The sequence below is a fragment of the Cinclus cinclus genome, chromosome 3 (genome assembly GCF_963662255.1).
Source record: "Cinclus cinclus chromosome 3, bCinCin1.1, whole genome shotgun sequence".
In the NCBI taxonomy this organism is placed as follows: domain Eukaryota; kingdom Metazoa; phylum Chordata; class Aves; order Passeriformes; family Cinclidae; genus Cinclus; species Cinclus cinclus.
Window position 1 is genome coordinate 50,538,565 of NC_085048.1, and position 22,781 is coordinate 50,561,345.

Genomic DNA, 22,781 nt, shown 5'->3' on the forward strand with positions numbered 1-22,781 from the left:
TTTTTTTTTTCCTTTTTATGAAAACTGGCAAAGTTATGCCTAACATGCCCATAAAACCATACAAATATGTTTTTTGCTTCATTACTAGTGACATACTCCCAGGCAATCCAGAGTAGGTGGGAGACAGAAGAGAACCTGAACCTGCCTCTGTAGCTCTTCCCTAAGCTACATTATTCCCTAAAGCAAAAACAGTGCTGAAAAGCATCTAGGCTGGCAAATTTTCTGAGGTGTATTTTAATCTTTAGTACCAGAACAGACAGTCACAAAGTGTCACCCTCTGCTACCTGACACAACTGATTTCCTGTCATAATTGATATAGGTATGTGCACACATGCATGAGTGTGTATGTGTTCATCTTTTATTTTTTAATTCAGATAAAACATTCATGTCCAAAAATGGTTCAGAAAAATAAAAATTTTATTGGAAATGATACAGATTGGAAAAGTTTAAATAAATGGCATTTCAAGTGGATGTGCTGTTGTGTGGGATGCACCACATGTTAATTAACTAACACCATTTTGTTTGCACTCAGTAGCTGCATAAAAATGGTGCTTTCTGTACTGTTGTTTTTTTTTTTTTTACCACAAATATTTCAGTGAAGCCTACTGTTGTCTTATTCTATGCAGTGTCTTATTTAAATCCTTAGCAGAAAGTTAGCTTGGTCGTATAGTTTTGTAATCTTGGTTTTATAAGCTATATACAAAACTTCTCAGACCTTCATATCATGTTGGTTAATTAAAACCAAATGAGACAGAATAGTAAAGCTCTCCAAGATATCCTGTCATTAAGAATATTGTGAACATAAGCATTTAGATAAAGAGGAGATCCCTTTAGTCCCCTCTACTGAAGGGAAATGTTGCAATATGTGGTCAGTCATGTTGTTAGACCTGAGATAATGCACATGAGAGTCTTGCATCAAACTAGGTATTTCCTGTTCTTCTTCTCCCAAGGAGTGTGTGTTCTGCTATATTTCATTGCTATTCTTACTTTCTTGATCATTGTAGAAAACTTCACTGTTGTTTTACACTTTGATTTATAAAGATCATGAACCGTACAAATACATTTCTTCCTGGAATAAGAACATGCCAAAGAAACCCCTTACATTGTGAAATCATGCCACACGTATACTCACTCCTCTATGTATTATCATCTTTTGAGGAGGGCAACAAATAGTTTCCCTGATGGGTTTTTCTGAAGAAAAAGAAAGCAGATGGCAGTTCTCTGTGTCAGCATCTTAGAAATCTGCTACCTTGTTGGGAAATATCTGAGAAAATTTTTGTGCAAATAAAAGAAAGAAAAGCCTTGGTGAAATGCAACCGCATTCAGTTCCATCTATTTGGTCTGAGGCTTTTCTTCACAGGCAGAAAGCAATGGCATCAAAACTGTCCATCATAAATTGTAGATGTAATATAAGCATATATGTTATGAAAAAATCTTATCCACACCACTGCTCCCCTGCAAATCAAGAGGCATTCTCATAATGATTGTAACAAACTGGTTGAGGCCCATTTATTTCCAGTCTTGCAAAGTGAAGTTGGTAGCACTTCCAAAATTTTAATTCTTGGAAATGTAATTATATCTGTAGTATATGTGGTAGTCTGGATTCAACAAAGCTTAAGCATGCCCTGAATGCTTTGCTAAGTGTCCCACCTGGTGGAGGAGGGAAAGGCTGTGGATGTTGTGTGCCTGGACTTCAGCAAGGCCTTTGACACTGTGTCCCACAGCACAGTCCTGGAAAAGCTGTCAGCCCGTGGCTTGGACAGGAGCACTCTTTGCTGGGTTAAGAACTGGCTGGATGGCCAGGAACAGAGAGTGGTGGTGAACAGTGCTGCATCCTCTGGGGATCAGTCACCAGTGCTGTCCCCCAGGGGTCTGTGCTGGGGCCAGTCCTGTTCAATATTTTCACTGATGACATGGATGAGGGTATTGAGTCTTTCATTAGTAAATTTGCAGATGACACTCAGCTGGGAGTGTGTGTTGACCTGTTAGAAGGTAGGAGGGCTCTGCAGAGACACCTGGAATGGTTGGATGGATGAGCGGAGTCCAATAAGATGAAGTTTAATAAATCCAAGTGCTGAGTCCTGCATTTTGGCCACAATAACCCCCTGCAGCGTTACAGGCTGGGGATGGTGTGGCTGGACAGTGCCCAGGCAGAAAGGGACCTGGGGGTGCTGGTCCACAGCTGGCTGAACATGAGCCAGCACTGTGCCCTGGTGGCCAAGGAGGCCAAGGGCATCCTGGGCTGTACCAGGAATGGTGTGGCCAGCAGGAGCAGGGAGGTCATTCTTCCCCTGTACTCGGCACTGGTGAGGTCACACCTTGAGTGCTGTGTCCAGTTCTGTCCCCTCAGTTTGGGAAGGACATTGAGACACTTGAGCACATCCAGAGGAGGCAACAAGGCTGGTGAGGGGCTTGGGACACAAACCCTGTGAGGAATGGCTGAGGGAGCTGGGGCTGTTCAGCCTGGAGAAAAGGAGACTCAGGGATGACCTTATCACTCTTTATAAGTTCCTGAAAAGTGTTTGTAGGCAGGTGGGGCTGTTCTCTTTCTGCAGTCTGCAACTGACAGATCCAGAGGACACAGTCTTAAGCTGCATCAAGGGAAATATCGGTTGGATATTAGGAAAATGTTTTTTTTATGGAAGAAGTGATCAAGTACTGGAATTGTCTGCTCAGGGGGGTGGTGGAGTCACCATCCCTGGATGTGTTTAAAAAAAGACTGGATGTGAAACTTGGTGCCATGGTCTGGTTGAGATGTTAGGGCTTGGGTTGGACTTGATGATCCAATCACCTAGTGATTCTGTGAACTCAAGATGGAGTTAAAGATGTTAAATTCTTGTCAAAATTTGGCCCACTTCTAGTCAAAAGTGCACTTAAATCGTTAAACAAGTACAGGGCTATGAAAGTTTCCCAGCCTCTGAACAAAGCACCTTAAAATGCGTTTTCTGTAAAGAATGGACATTTCTATAATATTTTAGCTCTGATTTTTTAATTGCACTTATTTTGACCCTCTTTTAGTGGCATTATTGTTACTTTCATGTATGAAAAAATCATTTTTGTAGTTAACTTGCTCCCCCTGCCTTGCTCTTAAAGTAGTGCTCTTTGTGCTAGCAATACAGAAGTACTTTGATGCACAGCAAATATCTGGTGTCAAAAAAAGAAATAAGGCTTCATTTACAGTACAAGTGTTTTCACACACATTGTGATCTGAAAGGAAGTATTGGAAATTATTTTAACTCCATATGATCCTGAAACAGATAATAATACTCTAAGGGAAGTATAAATACAAAATAATGTGCCAAGATATGGGGAAGGTAATTTCAGCATCCTAGCAAAAGTAATAAAATTATATTGGATTTTAGGCCATTTACTCAAAAACATTTAAAAAATAAATGGTGAATAAAATCTGGATTTCAGATTAGAAAGCTTAGTGTAAAATAAGCTATTTTGTGCTCTATTTCAATAAATCCTATATGTAAAGAATTCATGGTTGTGAAGTAAAATCTAACATCAGAAAATTCTTCCCTTTTCAAGGCATCATCTATTGTGACATAAGTAAAGATTTCATTTACGCTTTCCCATTCAGAGTCTGATAATGGCTCAGTTTACATAACCTTGTAGAAATTTAAGACATCATGTTCTGTAATATTTTCTCAGACTTCAACTGGGATGAAAATGTCAGTGGGTTGAAATGATTTGTGGAATACATCTCCATCCACATAACAGATTCCTGCAGATATTAAGTGGTTGAGTGATGGACTACTGCACCAGCACAAGGTTTTAGCTGCTGAGGGTACAGTGCATTCCTGGCAGACCAGGAGCAGAGTCAGCTCTGAGGCTTCAGTAAATCCTAGTGGAAGCACCCTAGGACGAACAGTTGAAGACCAAGACCCAGTTTCTCCTGTCCTTCAGCATATTGCTGGGGATTGAGATCAGAAAATTTCCAGCTACTGTGCAAAAACAGGCAAGCCTGGAACCATCCCACTGAGACCAGAAAGAAAATTACTAAGTCAGGAAAGATATGATGTTTATCTTCCCAAAGAACTAAGGTAGGACAGAGGAAAAATTATGCTAAAATGGCCTGAAAATAAAGTTTTGGTGAATCAGAAGGGCTACAGAATGATCCTGGATCTAAATCCAAAGACCCTGAGCAGCAGTATTAATACAGGTAGGGCTTCATTATTTTGTTTATTGCTGCACAAACACCTGCTATCTGAGTGAAGATTTATTTTGTACAGTAATAAACTGCAAAGCTTGTCCTTCTGCATTCAGTAAGTTTCCTCTAACATTTGTCCCCGAAGAGATGGACTGTAAAGCCAGAATATAAACCTTGAGAATGGCTGTGTTTATGTTCTGCAAAAATCTGAGAGGGTTAACTTCAGGGAACAGAAAATTCTACTCCAGCTACCAGAATAATTTTCTTGGTAACATCAGTACGACAGAAATACATGCAGAGATGCTTTCACCAGGTGCTTGTAAAGAGAAATTCCAGGGCATACAGCGGCACTCAGATATAAGACCCTGAGGAGAATGCAGGATAGAAAACTTTACTATATCAATATAGAGTGAGCGAGACAGGCACTTTTTCCTTTCTCTAAAGGTACTTACAGGGGGTGTGTAATATAAACTTGACCCTGATTTTTGAAGTGTCCCCTCTTGGACTGACTACACAGATCTACACAAGATGAGAATATGTAGTTTGGTACATAGATGGATGATACAGAGGGTGTGTTGCTGGGAGTAAAATACGTCCCTGGTGTGTGACTTGAGACCTGAATCAGAGAATCCTGACAAACAATCCATGATAAGTTTTCCTCTTCCATTGTGTTGCTAAATTATTCTATAGAAATGCTGAACTTTATTGATCTTCTGTAACATATGGTTTTAACTTTCGGTATACTTGTGTGCTACAGGTGATAATTAAAAGATAATCAATAATCCAGCTCCTTTATAAACATTTTCTACATTTCAAACATACCTACTGTGCCATAAACTTCTGGGTTTTTTTCCTTTTTATGTAGACTAAAACTGGTTATACCTTATGGCAAAAGTTTTCCTGTTGACATTTTAGTTTCAATCATTTATCTTAAACCAAGAATTAAAATCACTTCCCTACTAAGTAAATAGTGCCTGTTACCAATAAAACCAGTAGTTCTTCCTGTTGTAGGCAGAGTGATCTAAACCTACATAACCCATCCTCTAACCAAATTTTTCGGTATAACCTGCATATTAATATTCTGTACTTACCCCATGGGCCCATTTCCTATATAATTTCATACAAAATATCCTCTTTCTGCTTCTTATAAAAAGTGAAAAGATTGGTGGCATAATGAAGTGATTATAATTCTAGTATGACTGGCAGTCAGCTTGGGAGATTGGCTGCAACTGACATCTGAGCACTTAAAATTAACTATTGTCTGTCATAATTATTTTATTCTTTCTGGATCCAGACTAAATTTTATTGATTTTTAAGTGGGAAATTGTCCATAGAAAGTTTCTGTTATGAACCCAAAACAAGTGATGAATAATGTTTTTGTTTTTATTTTTTTTTTTTTTTTGCATACTTGTGGAGAGGAAGATGGGGAAAATTAAGCATTAAAACCCGGTAATTAAGTAGCTAAGTGACAGTACAGAATCTGTTAAACATAGCATAAAATTAAATTTAAAATTTCAAGACCATTCCAGGGAAATTCTAAGCAGCAATTAGGATTTAAATTTTTGCACCGTTGAAAAGAGTTAGAACTTGTTTTTAAATCAGGCAAATTTTCAGGGGAAAGGGCTGTCACTGGTGCTTGGAGAAGGTGCAGGACTCTTGCATATGAATTGAAGCCATCTCCTGAGAGGGACTCACAGGTGAGCTGTTCCCATCCCTCTCCCTAGGTGCAGGAGTGTATGAGGTTAGTGGCACTGAGGTTCTTGCTGTCTGTCAGGGAATACAATTTCCTGCTAATTTATCTAGAAATGCTATCTGCATGGTTTGAGCCTGTGCTCCCTCCCCTGTCCTGCACCTCCGTGCACTTGCTTTTCCCACAGTGACAAAACAGACCCAGCAAACTTACTAAACCAGGGTGTGATGACTCTGCCCCATTGGCAGCTGGAACATTCACCCAGCAGAATTAGCTGCAGGGCACAATAAGGATTGAGGTGTGCGGCTCCAGAGGGATGGGAATAAGAGGGAGATTTCCTTCATAGCCTTCTCTCCTGACAAAGGATGTTAGGCTAAGGCAGCTACTCACCACCTACACCCCTGGCTCTGAGAAGCCCTTCAGAGAGAGCCTGCTGGGCACAGCAAACAAGGGGTCCCTGAAGAAGTCCTGTGAAAGAAACCTGTGCTACTCCTCAGGGCAAAAGGACAGACTGATATTTTGTAGGAGTAGGTCACTCTCAGACCAGTTGTGCTGGTACAGCTAGGAAGACAATGCACCGTGCAGGGAAAAAAAAAAAAAAGTAGATAATTCCTGCAGGATTTAGAATGGGAATGACATAAAACAGTGTAACTGAGGAAGATGTGTAACAAAACATCTTTCAACTCTGATTTCTCCTTTTAAACAGCATCATTTGAATATATCAAAGAAACTATTTGGCTTTACAGCCAAATACTGGGATCTCAATCCCAGTTTTGAATGATTGTCAGAGAGGTGACTTTTTTCCAGTTAGAGAAATCTGGAAATATTTGAAAATATCCTTTCAGAATTAAGTGATTGAAATTTATTGAGGCTATTATTTTTAGAGCAGCTGTTAACTTGAAGATCCAGAAGTTGTCATAGTCATTCAAACTCCACATTCACTTTCTTTGCTTTCTCTGTATGCGTATACATATTGGGAGATAAAAATACTGCATGTTGAATTAGGCAGGGATTTCTCAACCAGTGACATTCAGATCAGGAGCATATGTGATATAGATGCACTGTGAGATGACCAGCTGTGCTCTCAGTCTGTTCAGTCTGTTAAGAGGAGTAAACCTTGAGCTTTAGGCATTCTTGGCTACAGGTTGTGATGTAATAAGATATGTGGAAGAAAATGAAATATGAAATTGGATATTGTATTTAATTTACTGTGCTAATAGGCAACAGTCTACTTACAATGTTGCCAAACAAGCATATTTAATATTTTGCTATGGTGAGTTATTCTGGTGGTAAATTAGTTTTCAGACAACTGAAGGGGAAGCTAAAATGTAGAACTCAAAGCCTACTGCTCTTTATAATTTTTAAGGCAAACAAGATATTTAGAAATGTGTGAGAACAGACAAACTTTTTCATTTTTCCATAAGGAGCCATGCCAGTTTCCCCTCTTTCTTTATCTTAAGCAGATTACAGTCATCGCCATTCTTGCCAACAAGCAGACTCATTGGAATATTTTTTAAACATGAACACAAATATTGGATGCAAACAGGTGGAGTGAATTAATTATAAGCATATGGTTCTAACGTAACGATTTCTACAGAGTACTGTTGAGACTTCTAAGGGTCTAGCTATACAACACACTTTGGCAACAAAGCTGCTCTAAGAAATTATCAGTGACATGAATATAAATGTTTGTGGAGCCAGACTTACTGAAATGATCCAAGCTGAACGCCCTGCCACACACATATTCCTAGGACAGCTTTCAGGTGTGAGCCATGGCAGTGGTGTGGTTTACACTGTTCCCCCTGTTGTGTTAGCAGAGGTGAACATGATGCCACACAAACACAGCAGGCAGGGACAGGGAGCACTGGTGGGGAAATGGTGGTTCCAAGGCCAGTTTCACACAGTGCATTGTACAGCCACACAACATGTACTGCAACAGCCCACATCCTCTGTGATACCAGGCTATGAGCCCTTCTGGGGTAGAGAACTGCAGGCGTTCCTGGCTTGCACTGATCCTTGACCAATTCCCAACCACCCCTACTGATGCAAGTTATTATTTGCTTTTTCAATGGAGGAGAGCTCTGAGCTAGACTACTGAAATGGTTTGAATTAGAGAAAGATAGCCAGAAAACAATCTTGAAGGAAAAAAAACAAAAAACAAACAACACAAACAAACAAACAAAAACCACAAAAACCCAAAAAAACAAAAAAACCCCAAAAAACCAACCAACCAGCCAAAAAGAAATAAAAGGATCTCTGATCGATACAGGGGGATCAGCTGGAGGCAAGAAGCAGCAGAGAAAGTGTGGGATTGACTGCTGCTGGGATGCCAGCACCTGGCACAGCTCAATAACACAGAGTCTGGTGCAGTACCAGTTATGCTGCTTGAGACTAGAATAATATTATGGTTTTATACCCTCCACATTTTCATATGGGAATTCCTGAGGGTTTTTTTCATAGTTAATATAAAATGTAGTCAAAATACAAATATAATTACTATTCAGGTTGTTATTTGTTATATTGGGTTTTATTTAATTAAGCAGAAATGAGATGTTGCATTTTTGAAGATGGCTGTGAAGCAGATGAGATCATAAATAAAAATTATTAGATTTTTACAATATAATCTAAATTCAGATAGGAATTTATGCCATTATTTGTTTCAAAAAAATTTGCTTGTCTTTTCAGTGCATATTTATGGTTATCTAAGAGTTCAATTTTGACAACCTCCTCTGAGATCAGCATTTTGAAATATCAGATCCCTTTCTCAAAGGGCTCGAATACAGCTTCACATGGAAACTAGTTTCTGTAAATATTGCTTTTAAAATACAACTTCACATTCAGATTATTTTTTTATCTCAAGCCCTGCAGAATGGCCCAATATGGCAACTTCATAGCTGCCAAGGGAGGACAAGAAGCAAACATAATGTTAGAAATCAGTGCTAAATACTTTTTTCTTAGCAAATATTTCATATATGAATCATCACAATGATTTAAAGCAAAACAGGCAAAAAAACCACCCCGAAACCTAACAAAAACCAGTGGCTTGTGTGCAGTCCAGCAGATGGTGCTATGATGCAATAAACTGGTTCAAGAGTACAAGAAATGGGCTGCATGCAATCATTTTTGTCCTTTACCTGGTGCTGCTGGTTTTTTGATGGCAGGGTTGGCTGCAGGAGCTTTTGCCGGCTCTTAAAAAAAAAAATAAAAAATTAAACCACTTATAACAAAGCATTATATTTTAAAAACCCCACGGAAATCTGAGGAAATCTTCCAGCTTGGAAGCTTGTACAATTTATTTTCAACAGAAGAGTTAAACAAAGAGATTACACAAAGGGAGAAGGTCTGAGTTGTCTTCAAAAAAACTCAAAGGCAACAACAGAATAACCAGCTGGAGGGCTAGTAAGTTCTGGATTTTAGGCAAAAAACTCAAAGGCAACAACAGAATAACCAGCTGAGGGGCTAGTAAGTTCTGGATTTTAGGCACTGAATCCCTTCTTTCAGCTTTTTCTGCTTACTAGTTCAGTATCTATTGGCAAAGCAGAGGAAAGGAGGCAGGTAGGGGTTTCAGCATGGCCTTGCCTCTCAGGCAGCAGCTGTGTGCTGGAATCCCCTGCACCTTGCAGCTATGAGAGCAGGAGGTCCTGAACCAGCCTCTGGCAGCTGTTGGGGATTCACTCTTGTGAATTCAGTAGTGGTACTTCAGGGGATCCCACAGCTCTTCACAGTGGCATCCTTTCCCCTAGTCTGAAGCTGGCCCTGGTTAGAAGAGGTGAAATTGGGCTTCATTTACAAAGTACATCCACAGACTTGGTTATACCAGGAGTCTCCCTCCATCCTGAAGAATGGAGGAGCATTAGGAGAATGTCTTCACATTTGATCCTGCTCTTGAAAGAGCAATTGCTGTGTTCTAGCAGGACCACGTGCCCTCTACAGCCATTTAACTTGGTCTTTTCATTAAGCATTTGAATTAAACTGTCTTTGTTTGTAGAGCGTGTCCTTGCAGAATCAAGGTCCTAGATATGAATGGAACGCGTATCCCCAAGTGGATTTGGGGAATCTCAGCCCTACACAGAAGAACCTAAGCAACCTACTAGATTTTATTCACTCTTTATTAGTATTTAGATAATTGCTCTTATCCCCAGAAACTATCAAAAAACACTGTACTTAAACGAAAATAGTTTAACAAGTGTCCATAAGCTAAACTCCACCAACGGTCATAAAGAATTTTTTGTACCAGCTAGAAGGTTCTTTGAAATAAAATTCACTATTTCATATCTTGAGAGGAAAAAACTAATTTTAATCACAAACTGAATTACAGAATGTCAAAAATTGTTAGTTAGCCCTTGACACCTGTCACTGTATCATTACAATGAAAAAGAATTTGGCTAAATCAGGAATGCAATTTTGAGTCCTGTCCCTCCACTCTTTTGAGAAGTTCATAAAGGTGCATCAGATTGTCTTGTGAAACAGAATGAAAACAAAATATAGTTTGCATGTGTAGGATTGCTTTATTTCCATCCATTTAAAAGCCCACAGCTGATAATTATATCCTGACTTAATTATTATCACAGCATTGTAATTATTTGGGGTGCTCACCCCTCCTTGAGGGAAATTTGTAGAAGACCTTGAAGGATAATTTACTTTTTAATCACTTTTCTGAGTGCCTGTTTTTGCAGAAGTAAGAGATCCAACACACCTCTTCTACAAGTGTCAAATGGACCTAATACAAAATAGCAGGACTCTTCCATTTATACCCTTCTGAGCTCTCAACTAGACTATACTTGACAGTGAATTTTTTTAAACTTTTTTTCATAACATCTGTGAAAACAAAATAAATTAGGAATGTTTTTTGTTGTACAAAGATTTTTATTTCTATTTTAAATAATTTTAATATTCGAGCAACTAAAATAATTTAGAGAAAAAATAAAGTTAAGCATATGTTTGACTAAAAATGTCTTAATTTATTTATTTTTTATGTAAATTTAGTGGCATTGAAACAAAAGCACCCAAAGTTTAAACTGGCTTTTGCAAGCATAGTATTTTCAGTTTATTATTCACAAATTATTTGAGTACTAACGATTCTGCATCTTTACACGAGCTACTTTCAGCTGCAAATTTCACTTTGCAAATTTCACTTGTGATGGAGATGGGAAGTTTTGCTGTGACAGCTGCTGTGGAATTCTCCCATTAAAGGAGTCACAGAATGGTTTGGGTGGGAAGGGACCTTAAAAATCATCTCATTCCAACAACCCCCCTGCCATGGGCAGGGACACCTTCCACTACACCAGGCTGCTTAAAGCTCCATCCAGTCTGGCCTTGAGAACTTCCAGGGAGCGGACATCCACAACTTCTCTGGGCAAGCTGCTCCAGCAACTCACCACTGTCACAGTGAAGAATTTCTTCCTACTATCCAATCTAAACCTACTCTCAGTTTAAAGCCATTGTCTCTAGTTCTGTTGTTGAATACCCTTGTGAGAAATCCCTCCCCAGCTCCCCTCTAGGCTCCTTTTAGGCACTCAAAGGCTGCTCTGAGGAATTATGTATCCAAATTAATAGGTCCTTTAAGACCTGCTTCAACACAGGTACTTATTTCACTTACAGGACATTATTTGTAGTGTAAATCTATGAAATGTTTTGTTAGATATTTCTGCAAAATTTGCATAAGAACCCAGTGTATAAGTGTTTTTTTTTTTTTTCTTTTTCATTGCCAAAAGAACTCTTCTGGTAAATTGCTGCAAAACTGAGAATGGCAAGAGATTGTTCTGCCATATAAGTCATGAAAGTTCATACGTGGAAGTGAGAGTCAGTGCTCTTTAATTGTGAATTTGAATCAGATTTTGAAGCCCAATATTTTTCCTAATTTTTCTTTTATACTGTACTTTCAGAACAGAATGCTAAGTAGATGAAGTCTTACCAAAGAGACTGTCTTACTGTCCCTACTGTGTTGAGGGATTGACGCTTGCAAATTTGCAGAAAAGGTAGACGTAGCTCTTCCCTTTTAAACAGTACTCTGTTCTCAGAGTATCTTTTGGCTATTTTTTCAGAAGAGCACAATTCCCATCTCTCTTCAGAATCAGAAGTTTCTCTGCTGGAACCAGAGCTACCTAGACAGGTAGAGCCCTTGTTTTGCATTTGTGAAGATAAATTTGGTGCTCCTCAGCATGTTGAACTCTGAGCCTTCCCAGCCTATTTATGAAAATTGCTGCCACTGAGATCACATTCATCTGAGACCACGATTTAACATTTCCTCCCCTATGAAACCTCGGTTTTGGAAGAAGTGATAGGAAAGAGGGGAAGACAAAACTGTCAGTCACAAAAAGGAGTGTGCAGTTAGAAGTAGGAAAAGAATGGATTAAGAAAGTAGGAGGCAGCTGAAGTCTAAACACAAATTTTTTCAATTATAAATGGTGTAGCTACTTTCTTGTTTGTATTTGCAACAACTCAATAACTATTACTTTTGGATTAATGAAATGCACTTTTTGAAACTGCATGGCATATAAAAGAGATAGTAATTTCTTACTTTTGTGTTCTTTGGATACAGCAGCTTCTTTTTTATCTGTAAGAGAAAAAAAAACCAAAATCAAACACATACACATAAAAACCTAGTAAGGATAAAGCAAGACAGAAAACTGCAGTGTGTGCTTTAGAGGTGAAACAGCTTATTTGATATAAAGTGCATCAGAATGATAGAGTGATTCATTCCACTTCTGATGGTTTCATGGTACATGAAACTAATTTAACTCAAAGTGTAAATATGGGAAAGCCTGTGTGAGCCCGAACACTCTTGTTTAATTTTGGTAGGGTAATATCTGAGGTTTGACAGGAGTGAGTTACCGTGACTCAGCTGCAGCGGCTGAGCTACGGCTGCTCACCATGTGCACATTGTCAGGCTGCAGAAACACAAGGGAGGATGTGCTAGCAGCCCAAGAACAGAGACAGAATGAAAGGCACTCTCTTCCTGCAGTTGTTGGCAATCACACATCTGAGGCCTAGTTTAGAAGATGTTCTGCTTAACACCTTTTGAACCTGGGGAAACTCAGTCCTACATATGCTCCGCGTAAGAGCAGGCAAAGTTCATCCCTGGTTGACTTGAATGAAATGAAAATTACTTGGCTGGATCAAAATACAGCATGGCCAGGCAATCTACCAGGAAGGCTTGAGTAGGCTGTTCAGTCTCACTTTCACTTCAGGTAGGATTTTTGTGCAACTTTTTTGCAAGACTTTTTTTTCTGATGGCTGAGAGGTTTGGAACCTTTACTGAGGTGATATAAGTGTGCAGAAATATGCAGAGATAGCTTCTATCTCCATCATGATTCTTGGTGCTATTCTACCTCAGGGCTTTTAACTGGGTACAAAATCACCCATTTCTGGAAACATCCTTGGTGCTTAACATATCTTTTTCACTAGTCTCACCTATACAACCAAGAAATTACTCTTGGGGATCCTGTGAGACAGGAACAAAGGCATGCATAAAGCAGTGGTATAAGGTACTCCCCTGGATGGTTACGAGGAAATTAATATCCTCTCTAATAAGCTACAGTGTGCCTGGAATACAGGCAGGATAATGCTTATGTCCACTACATATATGAATGATAAATTAATGGTACTCTAAGCACTAATGTAAGTACTTCAGAAATACTGTCAAATTAAATTGCTTGTGAGACTATCCCATTACTGCTAATAATACAAAGTTGCTTCTTTTCCTGTTGCTTTCTAAATTGCTGTGGAGAAGTTGATATGAGATAAGGTAATGCAAATGACTGCCAAGTAGTCTAATAACCTTGAAAAATTTGGAGGAAAAATATATTTCTACTTGGGTGATAGGCTGCTCGGAACTGAAATATTTCTGGGTTAATCCTCTGCTTCCACTAACTCTCTGTGAAAGAATGTTCTGCAGGCATTACTTCAAAGTATGATAATTACCACATTTAGATGCAATTAATCATGAAGCAGCTTCCAGCCATGTTATCTGGCTAAGGAGCCTATTGAACCCTTCAAGAAGTGCCTATTAGTTGCCAGATATGGAAATTTTGAAAGGTATATATTGCAATGATATGAATCATTTATCACAATAATCTTCCATTGCCGCAGGTTATAAAAAAATAAATACATTGACAGCATCATTTACAATAACAGAATGGATATAAATAAAGCCCTCTTTATTTCCTTTTTTCATATAAGTTGCTGCTTATTAGGGCAACATACTTTAATATATTTGAAACCCATAATTTAATTTGAAAGAATCATTGCATTTTCCCATCATCTGAAATATATAACATATAATAAATATAGTAAATAGATGGACAATTTTTCCAGTAAGAAATTATATAATAATTTGGGAGGGGTTGTGTTTATTTTTATTTGTTTTTAAGTGCAGAAAAAAATACCAATAATTGATTTCAATAATATATATTAATATCAAAATGTAAATAGTGTTAGGATATTGTTTTCAAGCCAAGGTATCTCACATTTGATTTCTAAAACTGTATTTACATAAATAGGCTGGAGTGATTTACAGGTAATTGTCCAGAGGACGTTGTGTAGGACCTTGAACGATGGAAGTACCTTTCAAAAGTTTATAGCATTCACATCTGCACACTTCAATTAAATTAATGACCTAGTTGCAAAGAAACAAAGAACTGGTAGATCTTATAGAAGGAGGGAAAACTGGTCAGGACTTCTGAAGTCCCTAAATATGGTTACCTGCTATAAGGCACAATTAACACAAAACTTATCAACTCAGTGGAAAACAATACCAAAAGTGAATTGACCAATGAGTTATACTGGTGCAATCTGAGACAATGAGAAATTTGCCTCATTCATTTTTACTTTGCACAGGTCTAGGGTTTAACTTTTAAACTATGGGAGTGTGGTTGGGAACATAGCTTATATTAAATCAGGTTTTAATATTCATTATGTCTTTTTCTTAAAAACAACAGCAATATGTTCTCTTGCTTCTTGGTGGGTATTCTTTTTCATGTTAGTTAAGAAGAGGAATTCCAAAAAAAACCCCACAATTTCCTCAGAAAATTTTGAAGGCACCTTTGATATTTAGATCTTCTTAAAAGGCTCCTGTAAACCACCCAAACACTGTGCAATTCAAAGATTTGGGTACCTCTGACAACCCTATCTATTTCTTTCTCTTGAAAAAGCCTGCAACAGACTTTAAAAGGCAAAGCTGATGAAATAATTAATCATCTGTGGAACACTGTGAAGCAGCCATTTTTTACAGCTATTCTCTGGAGGTATATGAAGGCAATTGTATTCTCGTGTATATTCTCAAAAAGTAAGCATGCTTGTACTAGCTCTCCTCAGGCGAATGAGTAGGTTTTTCTTTTATGGACTCTGGTGAAAGACTAAACTACAGTAATTCTTAAAAAAAATATTTTATTTTTAAAAATATTTAAACAAATATGACAATATGATCTGACTTTGTTCTTATCTCTAGAGGCTAAAACAATCAATTTTGAATTCAAACTAGGAATGAGCATTTGGCAGCCAGCACAGATGTATCTCAGTAGAAAAGCAAAGGAGCATCTTATTTTTTTGCCTTCTTTTTATCACATAGCTCGATCTTTTCCTCAGGCCTCGATCAGCATCCTTTTGAAGTAAACTACCAGTACACAGTAACTACAAATGACATCTAAACTACATATGGGGCAAGAAAAAAAAAAAATCCCTGTAGGCTTATATAGTGCCTTTCATGGCAGTGAGTCCCTAGGAGGTTGGTAATAAGCTATTAGACAAAGATGCCCCAGTGCTTTGGTACAGAGTTTGGTTGTTTGAGTTTAAACAAACTTCCAAAATGGAATAATTCAAACACTGCTCTGAAGTGAATTCCAGATCCGGGGTTCACAAAACCTTTACACTTTTTGACAATGGACTTTTAACACAGTGTACGTTGTACATTTCAGAACAGGAGACCTTCAGCAGCTCCATGCAACCTATAATTTTGATAACTAAAAGGAAGTTCTGGGACATAAATGGATCTCGAATTGTACTCTCTTGAAAGGCTTCTCTGTGCCTTTTTTCCTAGAAATCTTGCACTCAAACATACCTAAGGGTATGAAAAAAATCTTAGAGTTTTATTCAGATAAATGAGCATTTCAGAGACAGTACATTGATAGCTCAGATAACCATGCACCATGTTAAAATAGCATGTTAAAAGATGCACCATGTTAAAAGAAACCCTTCTTATTTTTAGAAACATTATTGTGTATGTTGTATATAAAACAATCTTTCTACTTGGAAGCATACAAAAGAACATGTTGGTAATATCAAATTTGCAAACAGAAATTAATTTCAATATCAGTGGGCAGCCACAGTGTCCAAGTTGAATGGTAGCTAAAATCCTAATCAAACATGGTGTAACCCAATAGATTTCTCTGCTTCTGATCTGGACTAAGTACCAAGACCCTGGGGAATTACTAGTTGCCTGTGGAAGATATGATCCACTGAATCAAAAAACTACAGAAAAACTAAAATGTTAAGCAGTTACTGAGGGAAGTATTCTCACCCAAAACCTCAGCTAACACTTTGAACAATTTCTGTTTTTTACCTGATAATCACATGCTAGAATGGACTTAATCAAACCTCACTGACTGGTCTACACATACCCACAGAAAATAGGTTCTGTGATGACAATGCCTCACACAATGTGACCATAGTTCTCCAAGCAGAATGTTCCTAATGAGAGTCACATAAATAGTCCCTAATTTCTTAGTTCTATTGTTTATTTTGACATAGATATTAAATTAATTTTGTGATTAAAAGTGGGAGAATAAAATGGCAGAAAAATAAAGTGGCAGAAAAATGAACAGAAACTTCAAGAATTAGAAAGAATTGTGTTGAAAGTAAAAATTATATTTTCCAGTATTTTGAAGTCAAAATCGTGTTGGTTTTTCAGAAATAAGAACAAAAACTCCTGGCTGTTATTACTGATTAAAGCACAGTCAATCTAGTGAATGCTTTGGGAACTTGGTTCTGGCTTTGCAAGTACAATGAAACAGCAGAATTTTCATGACACTGCACCTTACAAGTATGACAGCTAAGGTTCCCTTTGCTGCCCTGAGCAAGGGTTCACATGATTGGAAATAAAAATGATACCAGCTGGCATCTGATGGCTGGGAACTTCCATCATGTGAATGGAAAACATAATTAAAGTCACCTAGAGACCAGTCTCACTACTGTCTGCTCCCAAGCTAGCAGATGTACCAGAATTTAGAAACAATTTATTAAGTGGCACAATTTGCAGCTGCTAGTGTGATTTACAGTGGTAAAAGAGGAACACACCCCAGATAGCTGAGCATTTTTCAAAATGAACTGCTGTTGAGCTTATAGTAAATAAACAAGAACTTTCAAACCTTCTATTAAAATATACTGTTATTTAACATTTCTTCTTTTATTTTTTTTTTCTTTCTTTCCCATTTACTTGGAGTCTTAGAGTTCTTAAAACTATTTAAAAAAACATTTTCCAGAATGCAGTATTGATTTCAACTAACATTCCAACAACTCTGAGAAGTCTTAATTCCTGAAGTGTCTTTAAGAATTTCTTACTAAGTTGCTTTTTAATCTACATTATTTTTGATATTTTTTTTACTAATTACATGTCATCACTGTAGTAATCTTTACCTTATCGCATCTAAAAGCTTTTTGGAGTATTTTAAATTTTGATTACAGTCACTTTTGAAACACCAGATGTTCACACATTTAGGTGTTATATCAGAATATCTACCCTTTCTGGTGTAATGTCTCCATTTTACAATAAAGATTAAAAGATTCCGTACAACATAGAAATAAAGAAATAACATTTCTTCTTAGTAAATCTAAAATCTATGAAGGCTCTTTCAAAACTGCTCATTTTAATCTACAATTAAATTTTTAACATGCCCAAACCCCTAAAATTTGAGAGCATAAAAGAGCTATTCAGAAATATCCACATTTCTCCCACATTCAAAGTTCTGTGTTTGGATCAACATTTGATTTTGTTCCCTTTCTTAATCACTGAGCATGGTATTGCCATATGCTCTGTGATGACTTCTGGCAAAAACTCTTCTTGCCTTTCCAAAATAACATTTCTTGGTGGACATGAGAAAGGCATCTCATTTCACCAACAAGGCTGAAGTTTTGCACAAGGGAAAGGAAGGTACAGTGCCACTACTGCTTCAGAGCTGTTCCCGACCCATTACATGACAACAATGAACTCTCTGACCAGAGTTTAACTATCTTGCTTTGAGAATAACAGGGAAATTCATTGGCAGAGACCAGTTAGCCTTGAATCCCAGACTGCAGGTTTTGCATTTCCATCTTTTGCCTGCAGAGATTTCTCCATGCAAAAAAAAAAAATAAGGGAAACTGCAGATAATGTTATTATAGCTGGGTAAAATGGGCTGATGCAAAGCTTCTGGGTGTTAAAATCAAATTTCCTCAAGCAACACGAGACTGAACTATAAGATAGAAATTTTAAAATGAACTGATAAACTGATGTGGCATGTAAAGGTGCTTGAATATTGTAGGACAATGAAAAAGGAGTTTGCTAACTAAAATTCCTCTCTAGTTGATTACAATAGAATATTGGTGATAGCACACTTAAATGTAGACAGCTCATTTTCCACTGAAGCAAGAAAAATATACTTTCCATCCACTCTCTGAGAAGGGTACCTTCTCACTTCAGCATTGTCTCTATTTCCTCTCCACTCATTAGCAGTCTTTTTGATAGTTTCTAAATTTTTTTGATGTCTCCAAGTCCTTTTTGATCTCCAGCCCTTGGAGGTGTTGTTTCTTCTCTGCAGTGTCTCCTCACACCATCACATCTATCACCATTCACAGGACATCTATACATTCTCTGCAACCAATAACTGCAAACCCTGGGCACCAGAGCATCAGATGCAGATAGCAGCCTAAAGCCCCAGAGCTTTTCAGAAAATGTTTTGGCAATGCCCATGGATGAAATACTAAATGTTTTCTCAAACAGATTTCCCAAGATCATTAAAAGGGTTTGCTCAATAGAGCAAAAAATAAAACAAGTGCAGGAGGGATGTGAGCAGACAAGTAATTCAGTTACAGTAAGAAAAAGCTTGCACTTGGGGAATGGCCAATTGCAAATATAATAGGGGTTTGAGGTTCCACTAATTGGTGATTTCTCCTTTCTACCTTGTAATTGCTGGAATGGATTCACTCTCTCCTATTGCAGAGCAGGTAGAAACTTGTCCATGTTAAATACATGCTCATGCATGAGCACTATCCTGGTTTGTATCAGAAATCCTGTGGCTAGGCAGGTTAGGGCAGGGATCATCACCCTGTACTCGATACAGGTGTGACAGCCTCTTGAATTCTCTCTCTAGTTTTGGGCCCCTAAATCTCTTAAATTTCTTAAAAATCGCTGAGGGACTGGGATGAGTCCAAAGAAAGGCAGTGGAGCCGGTGAAGGGTCAGAACCACAAGCCCTGTGAGGACCAATTGAGGGAGTTGGGGCTGTTCAACCTTGAGAAAAGGAGGCTCTGGGGGGACCTTATCCCTCTCTCCACAACTGCCTGAAGGAGGCTGTAACAAGATGTGGATTGGCGTCTTCTTCCAGGTAACAAGCAGTAGAACAAAAGGAAATGGCTTCAAATTGTGCCAGAGGATACTTAAATTGGAGATTAGGGAAAAATTCTTTGCAAAAAGGGTGCTCAAGCATTGGAAGATGCTGCCCAGAGAAATGGTTGAGTCATTATCCCTGGGGGTATTTAAAGTGTATGTATATTCACTTGGAGAAACGGTTTAGTGGTGAACTTGGCAGTGATGGGTTAAAGATTGGTCTCAATAAGTTTAAAGGTCTTTTACAGCCTAAAAGGCTCTATGCTTCCATATTATCTTCTGTGTTCATCAGGCATGGTTTAAAAAAGCAAAACTCAGGAGCATGATATGGGATTGCAGTCATCCACACACAGGAAGCTGTAGGTGCAGCTAATTACAGAAACTGCAGTCCTTTCGAGAAAAGGTGATGGTAATTTTATGTAGCAAATATGAGTAATAACATTACTTCCTAAAACTTAGGAATCAGATATTCCCTGGAATAACCTGTCATTTGAACTAGTGTAAATGTTAAAAGAGATGAGAATTTTCTTCAGCATCTTTTTTATCTTTCCTTGAAACAGCTTGGGAATGCACTCTAAACGTTTCTTAATAAAGCTCAGCACTAATACTGTTTGAATGATTCAGAAGAGAATTTTGGGTTAGAATTGGCTTTGTTAAGTGCATGTATGTTATGCATCCTTGTGATTTTTCTTTCTGTACTTCTCAACACATTTGCATTTCTCTCTGTCTGTTGGATAGATGGAGATACAGATGGCATCTACAGGCATTATCACTAGGAAGAAGACATTTTCTTATCTCTGAGCACAGATGCTGTCAACATTCTCACTCTGTGAGAAGGGAAATCTTAAAGAAATGTCCATCCATTCATCTTTATAGGTGACACACTAATTACACTCTCTTAAGTGAGGCAACTTCATGAAGAACATACTGCAATCAAACTAAAAATCAATGTTTTTATAACCACAGTTATGTATGGCTCTTCTATTGAAAAACATTTTCCTATTATATTTTCTTAATCATTCAATAATACTTTTTCTGACTTAGTCTCTCAGAGTTACATATAGCAAGCCACAAAATTGGCTCTGCTTCTTGAAAAACAGATCAGGTGAACAAGCACAGCCATTGGGAACATTTACTGAAAGGTTAAACAATCATAACTGAAAGTGAAGTGTAAAGGCTTATATTTTAAGTCAGAAATACTTCTGATCTATGAACCTTTATAGGGGAAAGGCACACAAGAAACTGAAGTATACTTTCAATTCAGTGACATGAATGTCTTTATCTAATACGTACTCATCAAAACTTAGTAAAAGCTTTTAAAGCTTTATTTCAAGGTCGAGGGGAAAAAATTCTTTTCAAATGTAAAGGAAAAGAAAAGAAAGAAAATCCTCCTTATCTCAGACTCTGAAGATTCCTCCTGACTGACTTTAACTGTGTGTCAAGTCATGAACTTGTCTATTTAGCAGCAGCAGAAAATAATGCTGCACAGTTATGTCATTTCAACCTGATGGATGTATGTGTGCATGGATGCTTAACATAGAATAATTATCCCAAATATCAGGCCCGCTGACTCAGATTGCATCTTATTTTGAGGGCATAGAACAGTTTTCCTTCATTAAAGAGATTATCTTTTTATTGTTTGAGGCATAGTCATATTCTAATCCTGTTATTTCGGGATGTGACTGGAAAAATAAACATTACATTAATCCCCAGACCAGCATAAAGAGGGTTGAGGAAATAAATTAGATTCTTTAATTAAAGCTATGCCACCCAGCTGCTTGCAAAGCACAGGTAGTTCTTTTTACATATCTGAAAGTCCAAAGGCAAGCTGTTTATTAGGTTCCCTATGTGGACTTCAGATTTATCACCTTCAAGCCTGATCATTTCTAGTATCATATCTCCCCAAAAAGTTCTTTATGAGATTGACAATACAGTGTCAAAAGAGGTTGCCTGTCAGACACTAAATTACTCCTCTGCCTTGCTCAAGGAAGGTTCTCTTGACAGCTCTGCAAAAAGTGAGTGATAGTGCAAACCCAAGCCTCCTCCCTTTTATCTGCATTTATGCAGGGGCTGAAATTTCTAATTCTTTGTCGCCCAAATCTTACCAACATCATGCACCATTTGCCTCTCTCACATCTCTCCCTATTTTGTGTAGTCCAAGATGGAAAAGAGCAAACACAAAACATCAGATCTGGATGGAGCAATACTCAGCATTGACTTGAACTCATTCAACTCCTGATAACTGGCAAAAAGGGCTGCTGAAAAGTGAACCCACTTTAGACAAGTTCATGACTTGACACAAAGTTAAAGTCAGTCAGGAGGAATCTTCAGAGTCTGAGATAAGGATGATTTTCTTTCTTTTCTTTTCCTTTACATTTGAAAAGAATTTTTTCCCCTCGACCTTGAAATAAAGCTTTAAAAGCTTTTACTAAGTTTTGATGAGTACGTATTAGATAAAGACTTTCATGTCACTGAATTGAAAGTATACTTCAGTTTCTTGTGTGCCTTTCCCCTACAAAGGTTCATAGATCAGAGGTATTTCTGCATTTTATTTTTCTGCTACTGCCACCTCATGGACAAGGCACCTTCCACAGACAGTGAATACTCATCTTTTTCTGTGCTGGAGATTTCTTTGTAACACACGGGGGAGGGGGGGTGAGAGGAGGGCTGGGGGGAACTGCTGTTGCTACTCCCTGTATGGAAAGTGGTCAATACACCCAACCTCCCCCACACAATACAATCTGTGCGGGACTAAACAGAGGGTGGGGTGGGGTGGGGTGGGGTGGGGTGGGGTGGGGTGGGGTGGGGTGGGGTGGAGTGGAATGGAGACTGCAGCCAGATTCTATCAAAACCCTTGCACTGGAGGGAGCTCGGTAGTGTACTTTCTAGTACCACCTACCAAGCCACCTAAGAGCTGAAAACCAAGAGAGATAAAGGAAGAAGACCTGCTCTTGAGTCAGCATCTCTAGTAAAATAGCTTTCCTTGGACTGATGCATGTCCAAAGGCCATGATTATCTCAGATACTATACTTGAAATAAAATCATACCCACCACCGAGGTACCACCATCCCTTGTTGAGTAAAGGCATAGATGTATGACTAAACCCACTTGAGCTCCACCTGAATCTACATAAATAATACAAAAGTAAATTAAGAATCAGCAGAAATTAGGGAAGACGCCACCATAACTTCTGGGCTCAGTCAATGGCCTGAACCTCTCTTCTCCACAGGGATGCATATCAGGAAAGAGCTGTATTCAAAGCATGCTGAATGATCATCTCTTCAGGATATTGCTTTGAATACATTTTTTAAGTCAGTCATTATCACTGGCAATTCTTCCACCTAAACCTTTCACAAT

At 38.2% G+C, this 22,781-nt stretch overlaps 1 protein-coding gene across 1 annotated transcript in view; it reads right to left on the minus strand.

The window, feature by feature from the left end:
• The window catches only part of TRDN (triadin), a 222,980-nt gene that overhangs the window by 76,781 nt on the left and 123,418 nt on the right, over window positions 1–22,781 (minus strand). The window contains 3 exon segments of the mRNA XM_062488974.1: window positions 8,981–9,034; window positions 12,367–12,410; window positions 15,518–15,563. Of these exon segments, the coding sequence (XP_062344958.1) occupies window positions 8,981–9,034; window positions 12,367–12,410; window positions 15,518–15,563 (144 nt within the window).